The 17,122-nt window shown below is 41.3% G+C and overlaps 1 protein-coding gene across 3 annotated transcripts; it reads left to right on the top strand.

Annotated features, from left to right (window-relative positions):
* The first annotated feature begins 3,627 nt into the window (after positions 1-3,627).
* On the top strand, positions 3,628-16,854 carry LOC311517203 (uncharacterized protein). Of its 3 annotated transcripts, none has more exons than XM_084621829.1 (7): positions 3,628-3,742; positions 7,278-7,417; positions 8,461-8,547; positions 11,255-11,345; positions 12,244-12,433; positions 13,579-13,676; positions 16,538-16,854. In XM_084621829.1, exons 2-7 carry the CDS (start codon positions 7,392-7,394, stop codon positions 16,682-16,684), a joined length of 639 nt encoding a protein of 212 aa, XP_084477955.1. In that variant the 5' UTR covers positions 3,628-3,742; positions 7,278-7,391; the 3' UTR covers positions 16,685-16,854. The 3 variants fall into 3 exon arrangements, with proteins under 3 accessions (XP_084477955.1, XP_084477953.1, XP_084477954.1); XM_084621827.1 differs by having other exon boundaries at positions 3,635-3,704; XM_084621828.1 differs by lacking the exon at positions 16,538-16,854 and adding an exon at positions 15,635-16,528 and having other exon boundaries at positions 3,635-3,704.
* The last annotated feature ends 268 nt before the right edge of the window (positions 16,855-17,122 follow it).

Below are 17,122 nucleotides of genomic sequence, written 5' to 3'. Positions count from 1 at the left end.
CCTTTCAAATGCATTTTCCTGAGGGTTGTCCCTAGATAAAGTTCCTTCCAGCTGTGAGCACTGAGACATGGAGTCTCCTGGTGAAATAAATTGGTTAGTCTCTACGGAGCCACAAGTACTTCTTTTCTTTCTGGTGAAAGAGGTTAGATGTGGCTGTTTCCTAAAATGCAGATCCATCTGTTCCTACCCCCCTTCATTGCCAGAGAATGGCCACTTGACACGTGGTTGGCAATTAACTTTGATGACACCTGGCTAGAGGCATCAGTTTGTCCTTTGTCTTTGACAAACCAATTTACCCACTCCTCAGACTTGTCCAGTAAACATATTGTAGTCATAATTTCAGCTTATGTTCAGAACTCTTAATATGGATTTCGTACAAACATTACACAAGAATACTGATGTGTTACTATTACTTTTTAAATGAGACCTCACAAGGCATATTTTACACAAAGATTATTGTTACAATAGTGTGTAGGGTGTGAATACAGGGGTGCTTTTGGTCACGCCAGTGTTTATTCTTCTTCCTCCATCTGTCTCAAATTGCTCTGCCATGCCAGCTATGCAGAATTGAACAAGGATATGTAGTTCAGTGGATAGAACTTTAGACTAGGAATTCTGGTTCTCCTCCTGGCTTTGTCATTTACTTGCTATATTACTTGCTATACTTGCAACTCCCCTGTGCTTCAGTTTCCCATCTATAAAATGGGAATGGTACCTATCTCTGTAAAATGTTTGAGATCTCTGGGTCTAAAAAGCTCTATATAAGTGTTAAATTATTATAAAGTCTCATTATAAATTATTATGGAGTTGGGGAATAGGGAGTGTGTCCAGAAGGAGTTAAGGAAAGGCTGGAGATCTTCAAAGTTTTCATTTGGTGAACCACCTGGGACAGATCCTTTCATGGGCCATCTCCTCTCATACCCCTTATATGTCTGGTTGTTCCTTCTGCATGTTGTTCAGTGGGATCCTCTTCCTTCTCTCTTCCACTTTCAATGGGAGGTCCAGAGAAGTCCATCCTTTACCCCTTTCTCTTACCCTTCTGCAGAAGAACCTAAGTGGCTTAGGAGCATAAGTCTTACCAAGTTGTTTAAATGCCCTTGAAAATACCACCCCTTTTGCCTCTAGAGGCCCTTATCTTCTCCCATGGCTTTAACTACTAGATTTAGGAACAATCAATAAACACCCATTGTTTTATGTTCTCTGTGTATATAAATCTCCCCACTGTATTTTCCACTGAATGCATCCAATGAAGTGAGCTGTAGCTCACGAAAGCTTATGCTCAAATAAATTGGTTAGTCTCTAAGATGTCACAAGTCCTCCTTTTCTTTTTGCGGATACAGACTAACAGGGCTGCTACTCTGAAACCAATCAATAAACAAAGACATTTCCAGATTTCAGGGAAACACAGTGTCCTGCTCATACTGTCTATAATGGGATAGAGAAATACCTGACAGATACCTCTTGTCTGACTTTTCCCCACTGCAGTGCTTCCCACCAAGGCTTCCATTTGCCATTTGAAAAATGGGTATCCAGATCAAAATGAAGTCAAATATTTTTACATCAAATTTGTAAAATATGATCATAATTATAAAAGGGCATATGGAAAATAACATGTGCCCTTCTTTAAGTGAACTGAGCCAGTGACTGGTGTCAAGAAGTGTCTTCTTTGAAGACTGCACAGCGGTTCTTTCTTTATTCAGCATCAGTTCGTCATGTTAGTACAGTGATTCCCTGCGATGCCATGGTAACAGGGCAATGTAATGGGCCATGAGAGTGATTCCTGGAGGGTTGTGTGGCTGATCCTGAGGATGAGGGAAACAAGGGAGACCTCACAAGGAGAGGGTGAGTGGCAGCTAACATGGGCCTTACTAAAAGGCCACAGTTTGTGTGTGCATGTGCTTGTGTGCAATATTGCCAACCCCAAATATTCAGTGCGCACATGTGCGCTTGTGTGCAAGTCAACCCCATTCATTGTGTGCATGTGCTTTTGTGTGCAATACTGTCAATCCCAACTATTCAATATGTATGCATATGCACATGCACACATGCGAGAGCAATATTGCCAGCCCTAAGCATTACATGTGCATGCATGCATGCTCGTGTGCCCATCTACTTGTGTGCAATATTGCCAACCCCATTCAACGTGTGCACTTGTGTGCAAGTCAAACCCAAGCATTCAGTTGTCCATGTGCTTGCATAAAATACTGTCAACCCCAAGTATTCAGTATCTGTGTGTATGTGAACATGCTTATGTGCAATATTGTCAACCCCAAGCATTCAATGTATTTGTGTATATGTGCAAAATTGTCAGCCCCAAATATTCAAAAACCATGAGTGAGTTTTAAAAAATAAATCATGACTGGCTAAAAAATAAAGAGACTTTTAAAAAGTAATACATTTTGGGTTGTTATTTGTCTTCTAGTTTTGGTGCCTTTAGAGTGAACTCATTTCACATTTTTCAGCTTTTCTCCCCAAGCCTGATAGCTAGATGCTCCCCTTTGAAAAAGGTGGAGCATGTGATGTGATCAGTACAGGAGGATTCCGGCGGGCAGGGCTTTAAAGGACACAGCAAATATTGCAAGAAGACCAGCAATCAAATCAGAAGCCTTGGCCTGTACGGGCGCATAGCGCACCGTTACATGGACTGTGCCATAGAACCACTTAGATCAGCGTTTTTCAAAGTTCGGGTCGTGACATGTAAGGCACTGGGTCACCCTGGTCAGCACTGCTGACCGGAACGTTAAAAGTCCCATCGGCGGTGCTGCCCAGCTAAGGCAGGCTAGTGCCTATCTTTTCTGACACTGCGCTACGCCCCAGAAGCGGCCACCAGCGGGTCCAGCTTCTAGGCAGGGGGGACCATGGGGCTCCATGCCCTGCCCCGAACACCAGCTCCACACTCTGCCCAATGGGCGCTGGGGGGGGCGATGCCTGCGGGCGAGAGTTGCGTTGTTGTGCGCCTCCGCCTAGGAGCTGGACCTGCTGCCAGTCACTTCAGGTGCACCACGGGGCCAGGACAGGTGGGAAGCCGGCCCCTGCACCCCAGCTGTGCTGCTGACCTGGAGCCACTGGAGGTAAGTCTGAGCCTTAACCCTGCACCCCAATCCCCTGCCCCAGCCCTGAGCCCCTCCCACACCCCTCATCCCCAGCTCCATTGGGTGACGGGCATCAACAATTTTCTTCAACTGGCTCCGCAGGAAAAAAAAAAAAAGTTTGAAAAGCACTAGCGTCGATGGCTCGCCAGCCTGAGTCCCTGTGGGGCCCGCGAGAGGAACGAGCCCCGCCCCTTTGCCTCCGTCTCCAGGCAACCCTGGAGGGGGCCTGAAGCAGCATAGTCGCGGGTTAATTGCATCACACACAGCCTGAGGTCGCGTCCATCCAAGTACTTAGGTGTCCGTAACCTGCCTGTCTCGAGTTGGGAAAGGCGGCCGTGAGAGTGGCATCGCCTCCGCCTCTTAAGCCTTAGTCAGTATTGAAATGCTGGCGCCCCCGGTCCCTGCGCGCCCCGGGTGCTGCACACATGGAGGGAAAACGGGCAGGCAGCGAGCAGGGCACGCGGCCAGAGGGCCGTTGGAAAGAGAGGACACGAGTCGCGCGGGGGGGGTGGGGGGGAGAGATTCCTTTAGTCCCCGCCCCTTGGGCATGCGCAGCGGGTGGCCTCGCCTCCGGGGCCCATGGAGCTGCCCGCCGTCCACAAGTGCCTGCAAGTGAGCGAGCCGCGGAGGCCTGAGAGAGGGGCGCGGAGGTACCGCGGGGGCGGGCGGTTCGGTGTCGGTTCCGTTTGCTTCCTTCCCGCGCTGGGGCTCAGCTACTTCGCAACCCCCACCGGGGACTTCCGCACCGCGCCGGGGGTGAAAAGCACTGTTCAGCTGGGGGGGATGTGATTGTAAACCACAAACACTGGCGGGGGGGGGGATTCCTTCTCATACTAGTTTTATCTGCCCCTTCCCTCGGTTAACCAGATTGCAAATTGATAGTGTTATGCTTTACAGTTGTTGTACAGTATGCACGACTGTTAGCTGCATTTCCCACAACATGAAAAATCGAGGTATCCGTTTAAGGACCAAGTCCATCGAGTCATTTTACTCACATAAACCTTGATTCATCAAGGTACTGAAACACATGCCTAACTTGGTTTTAGAGTTCAGTGAGAGTATTTCCAGACTAAAGTTAGAACGGTAAATTTTTGCAAAATCAGGCTCTTAATTCCAATCATGCAATTGGCTCCATAGGGGTCAGCCTCCATGGATATGAATAGGACCAAGCCCTTAGTTTGTAACTACCTTTCGGATAAAAGGAGATGAACACATTAATTGCTCACTGTGACCACTTGGTATTTAAATGGTTAAGCTATTTATGTTGTTTTCATTGTGTTTATTTAGCTCTTGAATGTTTCCAACATCTTCAATTGCTCTCTTGCTGATTTAAAAGTTGACGTGTATGCTGAGGTTATTTATAATATCTAAACATAAACTTCTTAAGGTCTAGTTACCATTTGGATTTACAATATCCTAATTCATGTAAAAAACCACCTGCATTTGAAGTGTACTTTTTTATTTTTAAAACTTATCTTATAATAAACTTATGATCCTGATCCTGCAAGCACTTATGGCATCCTTAACTTTACTTGCTTGAGTAATCCAATTGACTTCAGTGGAACTACTTACGTGTAAAGATAATCAAAAGCGTAAGTGTTTACAGAAACAAGCCTAATCGTATTAGAATAGTTGGCTGGGGAACAGTACTGCAGAAAAGGATCTTGGGGTTACAGTGGATCACAAATGGAAAATGAGTCAACAGTGTGATGCTGTTGCAAAAAATGGCAAATGTCATTCCGGGATATACTGACAGGAGTGCCATGTATAAGTCATGGCAGGTAATTCTTCTTCTCTGTAACCGGACTGCCATGTGTAAGATGGCAGGTAATTGTTCTGCTCTGCTTGACATTGATAAGGCCTTAGCTAGAGTACTATGTCCATATTGGGATACAGCATTTTAAAAAAATTTTGTGAACAAATTGGAGAGAGTCCAGAGGGAAGCAAAAAAATAAGAGGCTTAAAAATATGAGAGTGAAAGAACTGGGCATGTTTGTTCTAGAGAAGAGAAAACTGAGGGCATGGACATGAGAGTCTTCAAATGTGTAAAACCAGGGGTTCTCAAACTGGGGGTTGGGACCCCTCGGGATCGCTAGCTGTCAGCTTCCACCCCGAACCCTGCTTTGCATCCAGCATTTATAACGGTGTTAAATATTTTAAAAGTGTTTTTTAATTTATAAGGGGGGGGTCGCACTCAGAGGATTGCTATTTGAAAGGGGTCACCAGTACAAAGTTTGAGAATCACTGTGTAAAAAAAAATAAAGAGGATGGTGATCAATTGGTCTCCACGTCCACTGAGTGTAGGAAAAGAAGCAATAATTGTAGTTTGTAGCAAGGGAGATTTGGGTTAGATATTAGAAAGTTTTTTCTAACTATAAAGATAGTTAAGTAGTGGAATAAGCTACTTAAAGAGGTGAAAATAATATAAATATATAAAGTGCATTTCATCCAAAGCTATTTGTATACTAAGAGCTTCAATGGGACTAATGTATAAAGATAAGCACAAGTGTGTCTGCAGATTTGGGGCCTATTTTTCGAAGTACAGGTGAGTCGCATCATATACGCATTTAACTTACACAAATTCAACTATATGCGCTCCGCAAAAAACCCCCAAAAAACAAGATACCTGTAAATAGTGCGGACGATTCCACCCACAATTCCACTCCATGAGCATATGCCCCGGAGTGAGCGTGAGATGGGAGACGTGAATCTGCTATTCCCTCAGTCAGTCTCAGTTCCCGCATGCCTCTCATAGTGTAAGTATATTGCTGTGCTGAGCGTGATTCTAGTGTTTAAAGATACTGTATGTATTTTTCGTACAACATGGCTCCTAAACGCAAGCCAACTACTTCATCTGATGCTCAACCGAAGAAACCATGATCTGTTCCAATGCTGGAGGAAAAACTGGCTGTGTTGGACTTATTGAGAGATGGTATGTCGGTTTCCAACATGGCGCATAAATATGACTGCAACAAATCTAGCATCCGTGCCAGCAAGATGAGAGAGAGAGAAATTCATCAAGCTAGTGGCATCTAGTGCTCCAATAACTGCTAAGGTGATGAGCTAGATGCGTGATAAGACTTTAGTGAAGACTGAAAAGGCATTAAATTTATGGCTGGAAGACATGAACTGTAAACGTGCCTGTTTATGGCTCTTAGCCTCTGTGCGCTGTTCAAACCTCCCGCGGAAGAGGGACAGCCTTTTGATGAGAAGGAATTCAAAGCCAACCAAGATTGGCTTAACAGTTTTAGTAACTGCTTCAACCTCAAAAACGTGCAGACTACTGGTGAACCTGCATCTGCCAATGAAGAGGCAGCAAAAGCCTACCCTGAAAAATTAAAGAAAATCATAGAAGAAAAGGGTTATCTTCTGGAACAAGTTTTTAATGCTGACGAGACTGGGCTCTTCTGGAAAAAAATGCCCACTTCAAAATCAGAAAGACAAGCCCCTGGCTTCAAAGCAGCTAAAGACCATGTCACTGTTGTTTTTTGGCAATGTGGCTGAGCATTTAATAAAGCCAGGCTTGCTCTACAGGGCTGCAAATCCCTGTGCCCTCAAAGGCAAGAACAAAAATCTCCTGCCTGTGTTCTGGCAATCAAATAAAAAGGCTTGGGTGACGGCAGCATTATTTCTGGATTGGTTCCACAAGTGTTTCATTCAGGAGGTCAAGCGGTACCTCGAAGAGAAAGGACTTGACTTTAAAGCGTTGCTGATCGTAGACAATGCTCCTGGCCACCCTGCGGCACTCCAGTTTACCCTGGGCAGTGGGACTCAGGCTTTGGCTTTGGCCCTAACAAGTTTAACACCAACCTTTGGGGTCCCGACCCACAGTTTGAGAACCTCTGGCAACAGTATACATACCTTCTCCCTCCTCTCTGTGTATAGAAACATATATTTTACACTTGAGGCACTGACAAAATAGAAGCATTTGGTACTGATTCACTAAACTGTATAGAGGATATTATCTCTCTTGTGTATATCCTAAAGAAGGTGTGTTCGGTACATTCTCCATAAAAAAAATTAAGCCAATGGCTTTCTGAAGTATCTTTTTTTATGCATCTGAGTGACCCAGGGTAAACATACTGGAGTTTATAAAAATGAATGTTAGTCAGAAATGTTAGGAATCCATATTAATGTAGCATTTGAAAATTTTATTTGGTAAAATGTTTTTCTCTTACTTTCCAGCTCAGTGATGAAAACGAACAGCTACTTAAGAAGTTGAAAAGGCTGCGTAGAAAAAATCAACAGCTAGAAAATGATTTGGCTCAGATCCAGGAAAAACTGCAGCTGGAGCAGTTAATGCATGACTGTGTCACAAGCAGAGAGTAAGAATTATTATTTCCCTGGATTAAAGTCTTGATTTGAGACACCTGTATGCAGAGGTGACATTGCTATGCAGAACTTGGGTACTTGTCCCCTGATGGCATCTTTTTAGATCAGAGGTTCTCAACCTCCCCACCCCGACCACTATAAAAACTCCACGGCCCAGCTATGTGTTTGCATATAAAAGCCAGGGCCAGCTTTAGGGGGTAGCAAGCGGAGCAATTGCCCCTGGGCCCCATGCTACAGGGGGCCCTGCAAAGCTAAGTTGCTCGGGATTCAGCTTCAGCCCTGGGTGGCTGGACTTGGAGCCCCAGGCTTCAGCATCATGTGGTGGGGCTTTGGCTTTCTGCCCTGGGCCCCAGCGCATCTAATGCAGGCCCTGCTTGGCAGACCCCCTGAAACCTGCTTGCAGCCCCCAAGGGGGCCCCGGACTCCTGGTTGAGTACCACTGTTTTAGATGAGCCATTAAACATAATTTGTTCTGCTTATCTTCGTTGGCTGTCCGTGCAACGAAAAAAGGAGATGATAAAAGTCTTGGGGCACTGCTCAAAAAAGAGTAGAGGGCAATCCTGGTGCTCTGGACAAAATTCACACTGTGAGTGCAACAGCAAGTTGTAATATCTGTCTGTATGTGGCTGCTGCGTTTGCTTACTCAGTGTGCAACCAGTATCCAACTTAGTGTAAAGTGCTCTAGGATATTTTGATGGTAAATAAACCATCAGTGAGTGTAATGTGCAATACTTTAAGTATTAGTGTTATTTAAAACATCTGGATGTGAAGATTTGATTTTTTTTTTTTTAAGTTTTGGTGCTTTGAAAAGTAGCTAGATAGCATTCCATGTATCTCTGTGTGCAGTATTTTCAGTAGGACTTTCCATACAGAGTGAAAAACATGAGAAGTGTAAACTTGTATTTTGAGGTCAAAAGAAAAAATGTCTTCATTTATCCTTTCTACTTTAAAATGTCCCATCACAGTTTTGAAATCTTTTTGCATTGTTGAGTGGGAGAGAGACCATCCTTAAGCTGTTGCATTTATGTCAATTAAGTGTTCAGGTTCAAACAGAATCCCACTTATGGCACAAGGGAGCTGGCAGTCACAACAAGGAAATGAAAGTAGCAAGCGAAAGTGCCAGGTAAGTTCTTCTGGGGACTTGCTTATTTACAAGGTTAATGAAGCATGTCTTCTCTCACTGGAACTAGCATACTTTAAGAGTCTTATGTGGTGATTCACTTCTCTTGGGTAGAATGTGGAGTACGTTATTCATGATAAATGTCATATGGGTATGTGAGATGTTGCTTGGAAGTAACTTTCAGTGTATTTGAGGGCATTCAAATTCCCACATTATGCTATAGATATGAAAATTCATTTTAAGTGTTGAGAAAGGAAATGCTTTGACAATGCTTCAGACAATGAAAGTAGAGAAAAATATTTAAGGATTGAGTAGAAATTTTCTCCACAACTCACTCTCTTAGGGAAAATAGAAGGAAGTGTGGAAGCTTAGGGAAAAATGGAAAGAAGTTGGGAAGCTTGTGGAAAGGAGAAAGATAAATTACATAATTTGAGGTTAGGAATCTAGAAGTATTAAATGTAAGTCATTCGTTGGACAGTGCACTGTCCAATATAAAACCACAGCAGTTAAATCATCTGATTGCTCTCGTCTGTTACTGTTTGAACAAGAAGTAATTTCTTTTACATTGGGGTTTGTGAATTATTGCTGAATATAAACTCTCATAACTGGCTTGTGATGTGAAGGGTACAGTTTTAGTTCAGTTCTCAGAAGGAGCATTAAGGCTGTCGTCATGCAATTTGTAGTGCATACAGGGTCTGCTTTGCTTGCACGGTGCCCTGTTAAGTTCATTGGGACTCCATATAGGTGTAGCAGTCCATTCATGCTCCTATCAGTTGCAGGATTGGAGTCTTACATTTTATTTGTCAAGGTTTTGGATCAAATTAAAGATTTGAATACATATTTTGTAGGACAATAGTTATTGGGAAGTCACCAAGAATTTGCCTAAGTGGTAGGAATTCTCCTATCTTTGCTAATATCAAATGTTCATAATTAAAAATCCCTTTCACTGAAGTCTGAATTATATACAGTAGTTCCATTGACAAGAAGAAGGGAGACAGAGCCAATATCTTGATAAATGGTTTGCTTTCTCAGCACTTAAAATGAATCTGACTTTTACTGTGTTTTTAGCCCATCACTATTTTCTCTATAATAGTTAATGAGTATCCTTATTCAGGAGATAGTTGTAATGCATGTGTGGTAATGTTTATTCTCCTGTCATTTTATTGCACTGTTAAAACTTGTTAGGTGAAATAGGATACAACACATTTGTGCAGTTATATTTGTCTTTATCAGCGAAATGTAAAAAAATAAAATCTTGTACATCCTGAATATTTCTCATTCTCCCTTTTCTAACTCTAGTTGTGAGGTGTTTCTGTGAAGGTTAATAAAATAAGTTTAAAATGCCAATAATTCAATATAAGCACCCTATGTTTCATGAGACCAAGAAATAAATTTATCCATAACAAACCTTCAAAGAGTTTGTGTGTACAGCTTTATAGAAAACTGAGGTTTTATCATAGTGTCTGTTTCAGAAAGCACAGGGTTCTTAATATAGCCAGTTGCATTTTGTTCTCAGTAAGAGCCCAATCCAATACCCATTGAAGTCAGTGACCTTTGAGTCAGGCTTGAATAGTCCAATCCTTAATCCATGAAGTCATTGGGTCTACTCATATGAGTAAGCATTGCAGGTATGAACCATACATTACTGTTCTTTGTTGATGTCTAGCATACACCTTTTTTTGTGAATCTGTTTTGGATTTATTTCATAAGAATGTTGGTATTTGAATGGACATATTTCTTATACAGATAACTTGGGTTATTGCCTAAGATTATGCTCTGTTTCTAGTAGTTAATGAACATGTTCATGGTGTAATAGGAGAAACATCCATGCATATTCGCTAGTTCAGTGGTTTTCAAACTTTTTTTCTGGGGACCCAGTTGAAGAAAATTGTTGATGCCTGTGACCCAACAGAGCTGGGAATGAGGGGTTTAGAGTGTGGGAGGGGCTCAGGGCTGGGCAGAGGGTTGGGGTGCGGGGCTGAGAGCTGCGGGGTGGGTTCAGGAATGAGGGGTTCAGGGTGTGGGGAGGGGCTGGGGCAGGGGGTTGGGGTGCGGGAAGGGATTCTGGGTTTGGGGGGGACTCAGGGCTGGGGGAGGGGTTCTGGGCTGGGGATAAGGAGTTTGGGATGCAGGAAGGGGTTCCCTGGAAGCGGCCAGCAGCAGGTCTGGCTCCTAGGTGGAGGTGCGCAAGCAGCTCCACGCGACTCTCGCCTGGAGGCACCAGGGAGTGTGGCTGGCAACGGGAGTATGGAGCTGGTGCTTTGGCGGTGGCAGCGCACGGAGCCCTGTGGCCTCCCTGCCTAGAAGCTGGACTGCTGCTGGCCACTTCCGGGGCACAGTGCAGTGTCGGAAAAGGTAGGCACTAGCCTGTCTTAGCTGAGCAGCACAGCTAATGGGACTTTTAACTTCCCAGTCGGCGGTGCTGAGCAGAGCAAGTCGACCCAGTGCCTCAGATGCCGCAACCCAGTACTGGGTCGCAACCCACAGATTGAAAAACACTGCATTAGTTAATCTATGGACCTGATTTATGTAGACTCAGAGATATGAAATATAACTACAATCCAAAGGGTTTCCGTATAACTAACACATTACCAAATGCGAGCCGTTTTTTCTTTCTTTTTTTTTTTTTTTAAAGGATTCTAGTATGAAGGAATAAAATGGTAGTTTGCATGCTATAATCATCAGTTCACGCACTTTTTTCTGTTATCAGAATACTTCAGATGTATAATAACCTGCAGAAACGTTATGACAGAGAAATCAAAACAAACCAGGAACAAAGTGAAACAATTAAAAATCTCAGTGTAAGTAGTGACTGTTCAGTTTATTTCAAATAATTTAATGTGACATTTAAGGGTAAGTTTTGAGCTTTCCTAATATTTGTATAAATGGTCATGAATATTTCTCTTTTCATTTTTTTTTCTTTTTCATTTTCTCTCTTTTCCTTCAGTTCACAGGTGAATGGTCTTTGACTTTAAGAGTAAATTCTGTCACTGCTCTTTGGTCCATGACTTCAATGTTGATTGCCTTTAGGCTATTTTTGTAGATATTTGTAAGAACTGGCTCAATCTGACTGGAGTTAGTGTTCATTATATTGGGATAAACACCATTTTTGCTATTGCTAGAAAACAGAGTTGCATAATTGTTATGCAGTTTAAAAACTTCCTAATAATATTTCATAGTGAAACAACAAAAGAGATTTTTAAAATCCAGTTATGTAAAAATACAACAATTTTCCTTATCTAGTTGCTATTTTAGTATTTACTTTTAAAAATGTGGGACATGCTGTATCTGGCAATATTAAGTAATGTTGCAAACTAACATTTCCCATACATTTAAGTGCCTCTTCAGATTTATGCAGTCTGATTAATCATTTTTCAAAATAGAATGTCATGGTTGTTGTGTGGCTGATATCAGTAGGTTCAGATCAGGACCAGTGTAAAATGTTTCAATTTTTTTGTGGGAGAAGGATTGGTATTTCTTATTTGTGTATATATATTTATAACAGATTTTTGAAAAAAATTGGTATTTGCAGGATTTGCTCTTATCCTTCATGCTTTTGCTGGTAAGTTCTGTTCTAAATTAGATAGTGAGAGCTTTGAATTGGGGCTCAAGAGATACTGTATTTCTAATCACATAAAGCTGAGAGTGATTTTTTTTTGTACACTTCTGCTTTACATTTTCTAATTTTTTTGAACATAGATTAAAATTCATGAGCTAGAGCATCATCTTCAAGGACAAAAGCAAAGAATTGAGCAGCTGGAATGTAAAAAGGTTTCCCAGAAGGACAACGCTGTTTCTGGAGTAAGGACTCCAACAGCAGAGAGAGAAATAACATTATCTCACGGATGCATTTGTAAGAAGAAGGGAGCCTGTTCTTGCAAATATTTAGGTAATAGATATGTGGGGCAGTTTACAAAACAAACATTGAATCCCTGCTCTGGTGCTTTTATACATGTCATGTCTCATCAAAGAGGATGCATTTCATCCTAACGCATAGGGCTCACTCAAGGCCATGTGCTTCACTTAGCCCTTATTGTAGTATCTGAAGTGCTATTAATCTTTGAAAAGTTGATGTCTGAAAATGGCCCTATCTGATCAATAGATCTACATTTGTGTGGATTTAGTCTCATATTTTTGTATTTTAGTGATAAAAAGCATTTGCTGCTTTTTACTTTTGCTTAGACCTATAAAGCCAGTTTAGCCCTGGGAAAGGAGCTGTAGTCTATATCTTGTCTATCAACGTTATTTGCTATGTTATAGTCAGCTGTACCTGTACGAACCCGTTTGAGGCAGTCTTGTTGCACAGGTATTCGGCATCATACTTTAGACTTCAGAATCTTAATTTTTGGTGATGTTGTATGAGGGAGAACCTAGCCAGATCTAACCCTCCATCTCCCCCCCTCACCCTCCCCCCTTTTTTTTTTTTACTGTAAACTTGGCACCTTTGTTACGGAAGCTAAGAGACAAACCTAGACCCTGCACAGTATAATTTTCATAGGGTCACTTTTCTAGAATAGAGCAGAGTGGAACAGGATTGTATCTAACTAATGGAGGAAACCTGCAGGGGAATAGTTTATATATAGAATGCCCAAACTACTGTGACATCAAGGTTTTTATTCAAAGCCAAGAACTCACTGCAATTCTAAAGAAAATTCTTATCAGTAATAGATGGCATGACGTCATAGCTCAGAAGATCACATCTGACCATCCAAGTCAAGGAGACAGGAGAGGAGTCAAATCGTGTAAGAGCAGAGTTTCTGATAGTTGGATAGAATGCTAGCAAAGCAAAAATCTCAGAATAGGCTTTTATAAAAATTGACATAAAAACTGTCCCACTGGCAGATCCTGTGATCTTGTAGTTGTTGGAAATGCGAAGGATCAAATTTTTAAAGGAGAATTTCCCACCCCCCCTAAAATATGAGCTGTAATTTGCATAACAATAACACCAAACTCTGGATATAGTGTAATATGATTGATAGACATGTGAGAAGTTAATTGTAATGATTAAAATATGAATTTTTAATTTGAATGTAGTGCTATTGCTGCTTGAGATTCAAAAGCTGAAGAAGAAAAATGAGAAGCTGTCTAGAGAAAGGAGAATGCAAAGAAATGAATTACCTGGATTAGACAAGGTAACTTGCTTTTAGGATAAATTTCATAATGGACAAATTTATAAAACTAACTTCCTAGTGTGTATTAGCCATAGATGAAGTGCTTGCTGTTGTACATATTGACTCAAATATGTGTTTGCTTTAGAAAAGGAATACAGATTAACAGTTCTTTGGTTTAATTTCCTCCATACCCACTTGTTCAGGAAGAGGAGTAATTGGAATTCAGCTGAACCTTTGCTTTTAACTGCTTGATTCTCTTGTGAACACGCTTTTATCTTGGGCCACTTCTGTCTCTAGTCTTCCACCTTGAGGTTATTTGCTCCATGTTACAGAGACATTGACTGAAGTGTAAATCGATTGACTTAGTTCTGCCCAACAGATAGATAATTGCGTTGAGAACAAAAACAAATTTCCCAAACTAAGTATCCACTGCTGCTCTGTAATATTTGTGAGCGGAGGATTATTCTTCCATAGAGTTAGTTACTCCTAGGCAAGACTTTTCACTCTTCTTTGCTGGGCTGTTAAAAGTGACATTTGGACGAGGGGAGGAGGGAGTTAGTGGGAAGTGTTGGTAATTCTTGAAATGAGATGGTAAGAGTTGGAGGTCTAATCTTACTGTTCAGCTGAGTTATTTGAATATCCAGATGAAAGTTTTCTTCATTTTTAGCAGCAAATTTCCTTTCAGCTGTTTTTAGATTTTTGTGTTTGCATAAAGCTGATTATTTCAGCTTGGTCCTTTTGATTGGAGGACAAACATTAATCCATTCACTCTTGGATCTGTAGCACATGCTGGCATCATTGACATTCAAGTGATTTGGGAACTTCAGTCCAGTTAGGTGCTTTTGAAAATTTTAAGCTTGGTGTGTAGAGAGTAATCCTAATAATTGTATAGTCATGAGTGTTTGTTTGTTGAAGAATAAATTCAGATACTGACATAACTTGTCCCTTGTTTTCAGTACTAATTTAGTATTTCCTCTTGAAGGAAGTACTGCCTTGTCCTGTTGTTCTCATCGGCTCCAACAGGTTTTTAGCTGGGTAGTACTTACAGATCCAACAGGAAGTGGTGGTGTTGATTTATTGTGTGTGACTATTTTCTAAGAATTGTTACTGAATCAGTATGGCCCAGCCTGATGTTTTATTTAGGAGGTAGAGATGAGAGATCTATCTGAGGATCTAATTATTTGTCACTAAGGTTGTTATTACTGATATACTAGTAGCTGAAAGCCTGTGATATCGCACAGGTGTGGCAGTTGGGCCACACACTCCTCAGTCTGTGCAGCCTGTCTCATACAACCAATACAACTGTTGCATGCAAATTAACTATAGAGGAAGGGCGGTGATTGGTTGAGTTGCCTCTGATATCACAATGGTCTAGGACTTGTGGCTTGGCATATATACATGCCTGCTGTAGCTACACACCACACAGATGTAATTCATAAAATCAAAGTGGCTGAGAACTTAAAAATTGCACAGTAAAACAGGGAATCTTAATGATGATTGAATTTGGTGATATTCTGAACAAAAAGAGCTCTCAGCCATGCTTGTAGCTGTTTCTGTCTTCTCACACTGACTCAACAGACATTGTAGGCTTCCGAGTGACACACAGAGTAACAATTGTAGAATTTTATTATACAGATGACTACAAGATGTGTGTAGCAGGTTACAAAACCAACACTGACTCCCTTCTCCAAAGCACTTAGTCAAAGTAAAAACAAGAGAAGAAAACAGTAGAATCTGGAGGCATCTTTATCATGTAATCTCTTTTGAAAGTAGTAGATTCTGTGTCACCGTTCGGGCTAGAATTCTGGGTGATTACATTCTGTCTACTATTGCTATACTTCCTCTGTAAGTGATTTGGATATGCTGTTCTTTTACTGTCCTAAACTCTGGAAGATTGCCTGTGCAAGTCATTACCTTGATTCCTCCATTTCTGAAATCCTTATCCATACCTTAATCTCCTCTCTCCTTGACTATTGCAGTTCCAGTTTTTACGGACTCACTCCTAACTCTCAGCTCTCCAGACTCCATGATGTGTGGAATTCTGCTGTCTGGCTTTTGCAAATACAGGGAAATGTAACTACATTTCCATTATCAGACACCTCTTTTGGCACCTGATTCACTTTGAGATTCCTTTGAAACCCCTTTGTTTTTTAAAATTGTCGCTGATTTGTTCCCTGTGTCTTTGTGGACTTCGCTTTCTCTCTTGAATCCGTCCTCCTATCTCTGTCCACACCACTGGGTTTGTGTGACTACCTTTCCATTTAGAACTTCCTTTTTGTCTTTCTGCAACATTGACTCTTCTCTCCTTTGCTTCTCTCTTAATTTCTTTTGCTGCTATCATATTTTTTTATTTTACTTTCTATTATTTGTCTGTAAAATATTTTGAAACTGTTTGTATGAAAGTTGCTATATATATAAAAGTTGTAAGCTGTTGTGCAGTGTTGCAGTTAGCCACCACATCTCAGTTGAGATGTGGTTGCAGCCTCAGTGGTGACCAAAGTGATTCCTATGTGTATAACTTGAAGAGTACTCTGAGGGTACATCTACATGGCCCACAGCAGCGAGTGCCAGAGCCTGAGTTGATAAACTTGATGTCACTCTACTGCACTAAAAATGGCTGTGTTGATGTTCCAGCTCAGGCTCTGAAGCCCACCTCCCTCATCAGAGCCTGAGCTCTGTCCCAAGCTGCAATGTACAGCTGTTTTTAGCATGTTAGTGGAAGTTTGAGTCTATCGACTCGGGCTGTGAGACTCGCTGTGTCTGTACCCTGAGAAGTAGGCTGAAGCAGGGGAAAATTTTGAGGTATGACTATAACCTTCCAATGTCTAATGGGAAATGTAACTTTAGAAAAAAATAGATGAATACTGAATTTTCTTTTTTAGGAATTTTTCGACGAGATAGAAGATTTAAAGTATGCTCTACAAGAATCAATAAAACTGAATAATCAGTATGAAAAGTGCTTGAAACACATAAGTTCAACATATGGACTTGCTTTTGCCACACCTTTTGTAACTAGTAATAGAAATTAAACATTCCATTTAGATTTTTCATGTTGAATTCTCTCCCCAAAATACAGATCAACCTGGTTACCAGGTTAGCACTTCATTTTCTACAATAAAATCATGACTTTCTTGACTCTAACATGCAATTTTACAGTGTTATGTATCTTTTACTTGACTGTGTGCCTTTGTTATATAGTTTTTGAATAAACTGTCCTTTTATAATTTTGTTTTAGAAATTCAGTGGTTCTGCTTCATTTGTTTGAAATGGATGTTGCAGGAATAAATAATGTGCATTTTTTTATAATCTTTGTATTTAAATGTGACTAATTGTCCAGCTTTGGCATTTTATTATGATAGGCTTCATGGGCTTAGTCTTCAATTGTGGTAGAAGAAAGATCAATGCAGCTGAGGAGGGGCATTGCAAAGGTGGTTTTAAGGTGCTGTGCAGTCAGATCATTTGGGTGC

Source organism: Lepidochelys olivacea (assembly GCF_965140295.1).
Source record: "Lepidochelys olivacea isolate rLepOli2 genome assembly, chromosome: 2".
Taxonomy (NCBI): domain Eukaryota; kingdom Metazoa; phylum Chordata; order Testudines; family Cheloniidae; genus Lepidochelys; species Lepidochelys olivacea.
The sequence above is the reverse complement of the archived record's forward strand: the minus strand, read 5'-3'. Positions and strand labels throughout refer to the sequence as shown.